Source organism: Cariama cristata, unplaced genomic scaffold (genome assembly GCF_000690535.1).
Source record: "Cariama cristata isolate BGI_N322 unplaced genomic scaffold, ASM69053v1 scaffold17434, whole genome shotgun sequence".
Lineage (NCBI taxonomy): Eukaryota > Metazoa > Chordata > Aves > Cariamiformes > Cariamidae > Cariama > Cariama cristata.
In genome coordinates, this window is record NW_009614841.1 from 7,484 (window position 1) to 18,520 (window position 11,037).

The 11,037-nt window shown below is 38.1% G+C and overlaps 1 protein-coding gene across 1 annotated transcript; it reads right to left on the minus strand.

The window, feature by feature from the left end:
* Nucleotides 1-3,644: 3,644 nt before the first annotated feature.
* RCAN3 (RCAN family member 3) lies at nt 3,645-9,987 on the minus strand. The gene is made up of 4 exons (XM_009699582.1): nt 9,793-9,987; nt 5,625-5,798; nt 4,886-5,057; nt 3,645-4,081 (listed from the first exon to the last, which is right to left on the minus strand). The coding sequence occupies exons 1-4, from the start codon at nt 9,985-9,987 to the stop codon at nt 3,873-3,875; spliced, it is 750 nt and encodes a 249-aa protein (XP_009697884.1). The 3' UTR covers nt 3,645-3,872.
* Between the last annotated feature and the right edge of the window lie 1,050 nt (nt 9,988-11,037).

Sequence of the window (11,037 nt, forward strand, 5' to 3'; positions counted from 1 at the left end):
TCCGATTTCAGCTCAGTCACTAGCTGAAAAGTAGGAGAAAAGTAGCTCGGTCAGTAGGAGAAAAGTGCTCAGCTGCTTAAGCACACATTCCCCCGAGGCGTGAAGGACCACAGCTCCCTCCCGCTGACTTCAGCTTCCCCATCCCGCTCCGCTGAAGGCTCCCCGCACCGCAGGGCGACCTTCACGTGCGCAGAATGGAGCCGTCCCGGAATGATGTATTGCAGGTGCCGTGTAAGCCCACACAGGAACAAAGACTCACAGATCCAGCCAGGTGTGCGCCTCCTGTTTGGTTTAGTAAAGGAAATACTTCTGCATTTTTCTCCAAGGGAATGAGGCTTGGCTGTGGTCTCTTTCCACATTAAAAGCACACTGGACCATGAACCCCTCTCCTAGCAAGTTTTATACATTAAGCGGAGCAAGTAAACAAAACCCGGTAAGCGTAAGATTCATAAGACAATCTTCTGTTCTGGGCTAAAAAAGAGCTGTAATCCAAAACCAGACAAAAATGGAAATAAAACCTTTCAAGGAATAAATTAAGCTAGAGACATTTTACGCATGAGGTCTTTCTGGGGGGAAGCAGTTCAGTAACCAGGTAGAAATAGAATGAGAAGCAGTAATCACAGGATTGCAAAAATAGGGCCCATTCTTCACTACTATAAAATAAAACCAAAGTACCCTCGGCAACTTTTTCTCCAGAATACACAGGCAGACTGCCCAAAGAAAAGACCATACATTTTTTCAGCTGCTTCTCAAGAAGAATGCTTTAAAGGAATTTGGGGTATTTATTTATACAAAGTGCAAGCTCAGAAAGGGCTGAGTTGGTGCCTCTGTGCAAGCCTACTTCTAAAACCAGCGCTTCAGTTAACAGCAGGTCAGCGATTAAAAGAAACAGGTTCCGATGGTCATTACTCAGTCATCACGTGGAGTAAATAAAGCAAACATGAATTTAATTCATTTTACAAGGAAGGCTCTGTCACCTTGGAGACAGGGTGAAAGTGGAGTAGGATCACTTCCAGTATTATCGATGGCTAAATTCAAGCTTCCTTTCTGTCGAGCCTCTGCTTTGCCTCCTCCTTGCCCACCCATGTCAGTACCGGCAAGGAGGCAGCCCCCCAATTCCCTACAGCCCCCGTGCACCCCTGCCTTCCACGCCAGCTCCGAGGCAGACACTGCGCGAGGCCAAGTCTCCCATTACATCCGCACAATGGGGGCCCTAGGCACTGACACAGAAACGAGGCACGGCTTCACGTACAGTAAAGGAATGTGATTTTGTAGCGTTTTTAATATAATTCAATGACATCGCGCCAGCGTGTGTTAGGAGAAGGGCACACAGTTTCCCTCTACTGGCTAACGCAAAAAACCACTGCCGAAATTCGCCTGATCTGTGAAAGAGAGGGGAACCTGGTGGTGCAACAAGCTGATGTTTTACAATCTTGTTGATTGATGCATGTACACTTTATAAAAAGTCTGACCATTTCCCTCCTGTGGAAGTGGGCCTTTGGAGATTTTTCAAAACAAGTAATTCTTTATCACCACAAAAAACTTTGGGTTGCAGTATCGAGCTCGAAACCAGACATTCTCTCCCACAACAGTCCAAGCAGGTGTCAAACTCCCATTCAAAATTCAGGTGAAGTAAAAAAAGTTCCAAATGGAAGCCTGCTGTCACAGGCACCCAAAACCACTGTAAGAACCCTCTCAGTCTCTCCTTCAGCTCAACAATTCCCAGGATTTTTCTGCTGAAATCCCCAACTTCTTCAGCACTATTTTTTCGATAATTTGCTTATGGAAAACCATAAACCACCTCGACTGTTCACTCAATTGCACAAACATACAATACCATTAGAAAACTTCTATATCGAACTTGGGCCAACATGGAATACAGTTAAAAAAAGTATGTGAATGGCACTGCATTGTTTTTATTTTAAGTGTCTTTACACAATGAAAGATGTTGGAATGCAAGTTGTTATACATTTTACACAAGATACATTGACAACATTACTTGCTTGATTCGCCTTATAAAACTGTTTCTGAAGGTTTTCCACTTACTCCTACTTACAGCAACTTCTACAACGGGGTAGAAATGAAACAATTAACAAAATAGAAACACGACAGAAAATCCAAAATGGACTTCTGGAATATTAAAAATACACAAGCCTGATGGACAACACAAGGTTTCTGTTTTGCCCTTTTTTTTTTTTTTTTTTTTTTAATAACATGGAACAGTGAGACAGAGAAGTCAGACTGTGACTGATTTTAATACCTGAAGAGATACATAAATATCACACCCGTGGAGGCAAGATGAACAAACCCTTTTTCCTACCTTTTTAATATATACTATTCCTGCCTCTGGAACAAGGACCTGCCTGCAGGATCCCCTTTTGCAACATGAAGCTGGTGGCAGGAAGGGATCACGAGCTGGCACAATACAGAGTTGGAAACTACCGTGCCCATGCAAATTTATGACCATTACTTTTTCTCTCTGCCGTCAATCAAGTGAAAACACTTTTGAAAATTCCATAAGCACGTCACATAGAACTGAAACACACTGAAATGAATTTGAAAAAGGCCAATTTCTGAATGATTTATATATATGAACATCAGCAGCCTGGTTTGTTCACAAATAATTTTATTCTTTTAAATAGAAAAAAAGACAAATCTGTCTAGACTAAAAAAAGGTTGGTTATAAAATCGCACAAAAGCATAGGAGCATGTGTCATTATACCGAGGCATATTTTCCTCCTACTAAAACACTTAACACAAGATCACAAAATTAAAGATCTGTATTTTAAAAGATGCATCCTGGTCTCAAAAGTAGCAGATGCTCTATCAGACAGACAGGATGCCACACAGAAAGAGTCTTAATGAAAAACAGCAAACAAGGGCTGAAACTGCATAAAAACTGGCTAAGCCAGGCAACTGATTGTCTTAAAAAAATACGAAACAGACAGGAGAAGTTTCGGAGCACAAGTTAAAAATTAACCCTAGTTGTTTTATCTCCTAACATAACTTAGTCATAACATAACAGTCGCTGAAGTTATTTATAAATGTAGGCCACCTCTAGGGCTGTAGAGGAACAAATGTTACCATATTTTCAGAGAGGATCAGAGACAACACATTCAATAGCTGAATCCATATTTCACTCTGCATATTGTAATTCACTCCTAATTCGGTGTCAGTGCAAACCATTGTACCTATCAGCGTACCATCACAGACAGTAGCAGCAGTAGTGTTGGCGACAGGCTCTGAGCCTGTCTTCTCAGCGGTCTGTGGTTCTTCCTCCTGTATTCTTCTCTGTGTAGTTAGCAAAACTACTTGAATTTAGTTCCATACGTGTATTTGTGCCTCATGTCAAACTAAAAACACATACTTGGCATTTCTGAGAAAAGCAAAGATTAATCTTCACCTCAGAAGATTACTAGCTGGGAAGGAATTTTAGCACAAGGAGTATGTTTCACTTGCATTTAACACTATATTAACTGGAAGCTGTTGCACCAGTACAGAGCAGCTTTTAATTGCTACAAAACAAACTTTCTTGAATCCAATTGTGACAGTAAGATATTATTTCAGCACTTGGTACATCACACTGTACAATATAAAGAAAAGGGTAACATCATAAAAAATAAAACAAAAAAACCCATACCCAGACTTCCTATTTTTCACTATTTCAAGTCAGGTGGATTTGCTACACTTGGGGGACTAGTCCCTAAAATTAAAGTGCTTTTCAGAGCATTGGCATCCAAAATCTTGAACATGAGAGACAACTACAAGTAAAATCTGTTGTCGCTATACATAACATATAGCAGCAGCACAGACATCAACACATGTACTCATTAAGTGTCTGATTTTTGATACTAGCTTGAGCATCACACAATTTAACAGTGCATAGTACCCCCTACCTCCAGTGTACAATCAAATGCTTTAGGTTCATGCAGTATTGTTGCAGGTGGTTCTGGACGCCTTGTCTGCATGATCTTCTGTTTGGGATTTTTTATTTCATCTTCCTCTTCCGTCTCACTTTCACAGACATGGACAACTACACTAGGAGTTGATTCTGTTCCCGCATGAAGCTCGTACTTTTCCCCTGAAGAGCAGCAAACAAAAATGACGCTAAGAACATGCCCAAGGAAAAGCAATACACCACTTTAATCTCAAAAACTCCTTAATATCTGCAGTAACACAACCAAATACTCATTTATTCCCATCTCATCTTTCATTTGGTCAACTTCCACACTTTACCAGACCTGTTAAATGTTTTAAAACAGTCCCAGTATCTGTTACACTGTACTTTGAATACAATCGATCTTTTAATTGATACTTAAAGGAGGGGAGGGATGGCTGTAAAAAACTATTGCAAAACACTGAAGACATCAGGATACAGGCAGCATACAAATTTTTAAGTGACATCATTTATGCTGTACATTTATATGACATTTGTAAATGAAAAGTTACAAAAGCATTTGAAAACATTAAGCTTCCTAATTCCCTGCCTTTCACAGAAAGCAAACAGCTTTTTTCGTAGGAAGGCTCATGAAGAAGTTTGACGATTAAACACAAAAAGTATACATTAGCATCCCTAATAACTGGAGCTGTCCGTCTGCAAGAGACTGAACTTTTCATTCCTCTTCTTGTTTGTTACTTAATACTGAGACTATGACAAAATTCAGTAAATGGATGTGATGGACTACCACACAATCCAGTTCCATGCTATACTTCCAATCAATTAATTAATTAAGTAAAAATAGTGATGGATCATTTTATTCAAGTAAGAAACATCACATAAGAAAGACTCAGTTTCTTCTCACAGAAAGAAAGATAAGTAGATAAATTCCCTCCGTAACTATTTTTGAAGTTAAGTAACACAACGAAAGCAGGTAAATATTCCTACCTGGTCCCAGCTTGGAGACAGCACAAAGCAAGTCATAGTTTATCAGGGGAGTTGCATCTTCACTCTGTTTCCATCCAACTGGTGGAGACGCAGGTGGCGATATCAGGAACTGTTTAACAGGCTGTGGAGGAAGGAGGTAGGACTTGTCACCTATTTCACTGGATACCTGTACCTGAAGACAAAATCCAGGAGATACAAAATAAGATGACAAATATTAATTCTCTTTTTATTTAGTCTACATGCCCATTCTCAATGCGTAATTCAGTCTAGCCTTAAAAATAAACGTAGTACAGCTTTTGTCAGTTCTCTTTGTATGACACCTTGGAGAAACGCTACAGTTAAGAAATTGGCCTACGTAAGTGTTGACAACGTAGCTATGTATGACACAGGCAAGCTGCTAATCCAAGAAGAAGAATATGCCTGTAAAGCACCTATTATAAAGAGATTTTTGGACCCACTTCTTTTCTTTCAGCACATTTCCGTTTATGTATGGGCGAAGGTGGTTTGTGTCACTACACAGCGACTGCTCCTTACCAACTATAACTCTGCAACCTCAAGCTGAAAAGCAAAACCGTCCCCTAAAGCATGAATTTCTCAATGAGTGAAAGTAAGACATCTCAGTGTAGAAGAACGAGATTGACAGTAACTTCAGATATTTATCACAAATTAAACTCATGGGCAAACGTGGAATAAAGAAGAAACAGGGACAGACGTACAACATCTTAGTGTTCCATAATACCTGTGCAAAGTACAGCTTCAGCTTTTTTCCACTGAAGTCAGTTTCATGCAGTTCTATCCGTGCTCTCGCTGCTGCCTCTGGGTTGCTGAAGTTTATCCTTACTCTTCTAAAGCTTTTAAACAACTGGAATGTAACTTGATTATCGTAGACTGTGAAAAGTGCTTCAAATCTTTCCTAGAGATGAAGTACAAAGATTCTCCAAACACAAAGTGAACATTTTCACTCAATGAAAACACGTTTTCCTTTCTCTTTCCTCTCCCAAATCCCATTCATTTCCTTAATCGCCTAAACCTGCACATTCCATACTTCCCCCAGTTACCCCGACTTGCAAATCTGCATTTAGTGTAGCAGTGCTTTGTCTCGCTATTTAAATCGGAATTCCAAGGGCGCACTGATGTGAACAAGCCTGTAAAACTCTTAATACACAAACTGCCGCCTAGCGAAAGATACTCCAAAGTGTAGACGTCAACAAAAATACTGGTACTTGCACGACTTTCACCAAGGATCTCCAAAAATACCATGCAAACTAGTTAATTTTTATATTAGATAAACTAAAGTACTGAATGCTTAAGGAAAACGTCAAAACTTCAGGATGAACGAATAAGTCTACTTTGGAAGAGACAAAAAGTCTGTTATTACTAAACAACACTTGTTCACAAAAATAAAAGATTGGAAAAAGTCATGTTTTATTGAATATGGAATCTTATCCTCAAGTTCTTTAAAAAATAATAACTGCACTGTTATGAAATCCAATCTGTTTTAATTTACTAGTTCTCTGATCTACAAGAGACCTAATTTGCAGACATTTCTTTTTTTTCCCTAGCATAAATGCACTAGGAAATCTGCTAGTGTAAGTTTTCATTCACTGTAAAAAGTCAGATTAAAATCAATAGCTAAGAAGTATGCAAGCAATCTCTTTTCCATTTTATTTACTGCGTTCTGATAATATTCAGTTATTCAGAGAGATCTACATAAGCAAGTAAGCGGAAAAGGAATACTCTTTCATTCAGAACTCTTTCCAACGACAATAGTTAATTTGCTTGATTCCAATAGACACTGATCTCTTCACAAAAATCCTGGTGATGCCTTTCTGCCTGTAAAAATAATTACAGGATGAGGGGCTTTCACTGTAAATAGGACTGAAGAAATTCTTCAGATAATGCCCATGTTAGTTTTAACAAAAATATTATTTTCTTGCACAATTCTCTCCAATCTGTACAACATCAAGGTCTTTATTAAATCAGAAAACCTGTTCCTTCTGCACACTGGCCAAATTTTGTACTTGACAAACACAAAACTGCAATCTAGTGCATCAACTCTGCAACTGAAAATGATGAAAGCAGTGTTCAATCATGATATTACCCTCAAAAAGGTGAATATTTGAGAAAGAAACAATATGTATTTTTACGCTGAATTTTTCACCTTTTGCTGTTTGAACTAAATTTGAAAAAAACACTTTTAGATGCTATGTAAAAGACAAAATTATTAAAAGATGTATGCCAAGTTAGACATCTTCCGTTTTTCTGTAAACATACCCTGTATTTAACCTACAACACTTAAACAAACGTGGGAACTGACCACATTAAAGCCAACAACTTAACAGTCAATTCAACATGAACTCTTATGTTTAAGTGTTGCTTTAACAAATCAGCAGTAAAACCAGAAACATAGCTAGAAAATGTTCAAAAAATGGATGAAAGAATCAGAGTAGAAATAGAACCTGAGCAAAATGCTTCATAAGAATTAAACATTCAGATTTCAAATCAATAGTGTCTTTTTAGCCTTTTCTCCTCACCAGAATGTTAATCATCACTCACTTATGTGAAGTTTCGCAAATGAAAATGTGGAGCATAAAATACTTGTGCCTACATACAGAACAAGGCAATCTATTTTTTGCAGTTGTGACTCCTACAAAATCAGGGAAGAGGAAGACTGATTTTGATAGTCTGCTTGCAAGTGCTGCTAGCTTTGCTAGCGTTATCAAATAAGCTAAAAGAACACTGGGGAGCAAAACCCTAAGTGCCACCAAGAAAAACATCCCCCTCGACCCCCAAAACCAAACCCAAACCCACCACAAATTTTCAAATTGCTTTCTCTTCGTGCACAGACAGCACAATTTCCATTTGTTTCACAAACTGGTTGCTGTGCATTCAGCCTTTAAAAGAAGATGCAGGCAGAAGTAAATCAAGCCATTGAAATGTGTGTCCAGGGGCTGACTAAGCTGAATTTCATAAAACAGATAAAAGCCATGTAATATATCACAGCACCTCTATTCTTCCGAGCACTAGGAAGGAGTCTGCATAGTAAATGTTCAATTTATAGATATAACAATGTGTAATTCTGACCTATTCTAAACTAATGTCTTGGCTATGACAATCAGCTTAGATGAGCTTGCTGACAGCACAATCAATACACTTTACAAACTATATCTGAAATGAAAAGTTTTACATTTTAGATTTTTGGTTAAATTTACAAGTGGTTTAGTGTGGCAACTAATTATCCCAGTATCATTAGAGAAAAAGCTAGCACATCTCCCTTGATACACCTCATATGCACGGACGTACTGTGGGAATACTTTCATGGAAAAAAGCAAATGTGCATTAAAATGACAAATCACATGTAGACATGTGCAAAACAATTTAGCAAGGCAACATTTCCAGTGCACACTTTCTATACAGGACACACAATGAATTATGGGGCACTGCTGTTTCTGTAGCATCAGAGTTCAGTTAGTCCAGTGCATTATTTAACGCTCCATTGATTAACTGATGCTTTACTACCTTCTTCCAAGGGCAGTAACCACTGAAACAAATGGAGGGCTCCCTGCTTACCAAAGTCTTTTGAACTAGAAGCTGATCTTGTAGAAACAGTTAAGAATTTAAATTAGTCATCAGTGAGTTAAAAATTTATCTAGAAAGGAAGATGTCATCTTGCCTTTTTTTTTTTAAAAAATTAGATGACACATGATTTACATACTCTTATGTATTGCCTGCTTTGTTTTCCAGTAAAAACAGCATTAATATATAAGGCTAGAAATTAACTCTGTTACTGATGCAACAACTCATGCTCTTTGAAGAGAAGCATTTAAAATCAGGCATATAAATAAGGGCTAAAGAACTGTATTTCATTCCCTGTAAAACATGGGAAAGAAAAAATAAAGCATTGCATCTGAAAATAAGCCACTGAAGACTCAACTGCCTTTTCTGGCACCTGTCTGTCCTACCCCTAAGAATACAATTACAATGAACTATAAGAAGAACAGCCCTCCTTACGTAATATCCTCCTCCCTACCCAAAAAGAGATCTGTAAGCTGCTTTACAAACTGTTTATGTGCCACCATTTGCACATTCTCAATCGCTCACTGTTCCTTTTATTTTGAATGTACTATGTCCATTCGTTAGGAGCACTGGCTTAGGAATTGAGCTCACAACGAGTATTTTAAAGATTGACTTAAATACAAGTACACAATTCAGCAACTCTGAGGCAGAGAGCAGCACTTCCTATCTGACACCACACCTTTCCCTCAGACGTGCAAAACTTTTCAGCAAAACTGTAGGCTTTTTAAGCACTTTTGTAAACTGAAACTGAAGAAGCCGCAGACCAAAGCCTTCATATCAGCCCCTCCTATTTTCCCTCACTCATGTAGTGTACGTAATTATTCCTGATGCTCTTGGAAGCAAAGGGAAAGTAGAGATTCGACTGAATACAAATGTTAGCAGGCCAGAGAAGATTTACTTTGTTATAAGGTCTTTATAAGCCCCTTTCAAGGTGTTCAAGTCAGAACAGACGTCCTGCACATTTATAATGCTCTTTTAACAGAATCCTTGCCTTGAAATAAAACATTTAAATTTGCTCTCAGATTTTATTTAAATGTGCCCTTGGATGTGGTACCTTGGATAAAGAGAAAAAAAAAAATCAAAAGAGCTTTTCATGGGAGAAGCACTGTCTATCCATTAACAATTTCAAATGCTAGAAAAGTGTAGTATTATCTGCTCTTTGGTAACCATACTCACTCCGATCTGAGCTTACCAGGTAAATACTTTGCGTTGTTTCTCCCCCCTCCCCAACTATAATACACAGTAATACGCTGAAAATCCAGACAAAAATGTTCAATAGCTGTATCTATACTTACACCACTATACCCCAAAGATGCCTCTCTCTACCTTACCTTTTCTTCCTGTACCTCAAACACAGCTTCATGAACACTGCAAGCAAAGAGTGAGGTAGGCAAGTCACTTAAATCCATCATCTCTTCCAAATCATCTTCATTTTCTCCAAAAATCATCTGTTCTTCCTCTTCTTGGTCACTGCTGTAGAGGTCTGACTGGCTGTCACTCCAGGACTTCATCGTATCTCTGAGCATCCTTCACCCAAAGCAATTCTTCTTTATGTTCCAGTTTCTAATAGGGGTCTGCCATTCCAAAAAACAAAACCAAAACAGAATGTGAAGATATCACATCTTCTTGCTTTGACTGTTCTTTAAAGCAAGTAATTTTACAAAAAAGAACAGAAATCGACATGAAAGTTGTTCTCTCATTCACAAAACAGAAGCACTGTATCCCATTTCTGTAAACGGGATAAAGACTCTGCTGTTCAATCTCCGAAACAGAAGATAAAGTCACTCAGTCAAGTAAATGAAATTTCTCCTCCCTTTCCTCTGACATAAATCAAGAACTACAATATTGTTCTAGAAGCTTTCCTCCATGACACACTTTTCAGTTAATAGCAATTTCTTATTAAATAACCTAAAAGCACTTCCCAAGTAATCAGAGTAAGTCTTCTGATATTTGAAGAAATATCTTTATTTCATCAACGGGATGATATATACACAGCAAAGTTAAATCATCTGTCCAAGCCTTTCCAAGCCAGTGGCAGATATGGGAACAAAACGTAAGAGCTCCTAATGTAAGGAGATTTCCTTCTCCTAAGCACCGGAGAATGCCTTTCCCATAGGTACGAGTATCTATAGCCTTGAGTAAACACATCAAGGAAGAAAAAAAAAAAATGCAAACAAGCAAGAGACTAAATAAAAGACTTTAGGTAAACTAGTTTTTACACAATAAAAAAAGATTTTAACGGAGCATACCTTTTGTCACCTATTGCTGCAAAAATCACGAGGAGGTTATGACACTACTGTACATTCTAATGTAAATGATAGAAAACATGTAACCGCACTACATTTAGATTTGGAGGGGGTGTTAATTTGTGACCTAACACAAAAAAAAGGTATGTAAATATATTATGTTTCATTGGCAATGATCTCATTTGAATATTTGTTTAACTAGCTTATTCTTTTGAAGCAGTCACTGAGAAACGCCATCAACTGAAACCAATATGCATTAAGAAATTCATTAAAAAAATCCGTACTAAATCCATGCTCACTCATGGGAAAAGGTTTAAGACAAGTTTTCTA

Bases quoted from the DNA above. Each gene is read 5' to 3' on its own strand.
- RCAN3 (XM_009699582.1), bottom strand. From the start codon at position 9,987: ATGCTCAGAGATACGATGAAGTCCTGGAGTGACAGCCAGTCAGACCTC. The intron at 5,799-9,792 runs GTAAGGTAGAGA...CTTCATCTCTAG, and splicing joins TTGAGGTACAGGAAGAAAAG to GAAAGATTTGAAGCACTTTT. The intron at 5,058-5,624 runs GTATTATGGAAC...TTTTGTCTTCAG, and splicing joins TGAAGCTGTACTTTGCACAG to GTACAGGTATCCAGTGAAAT.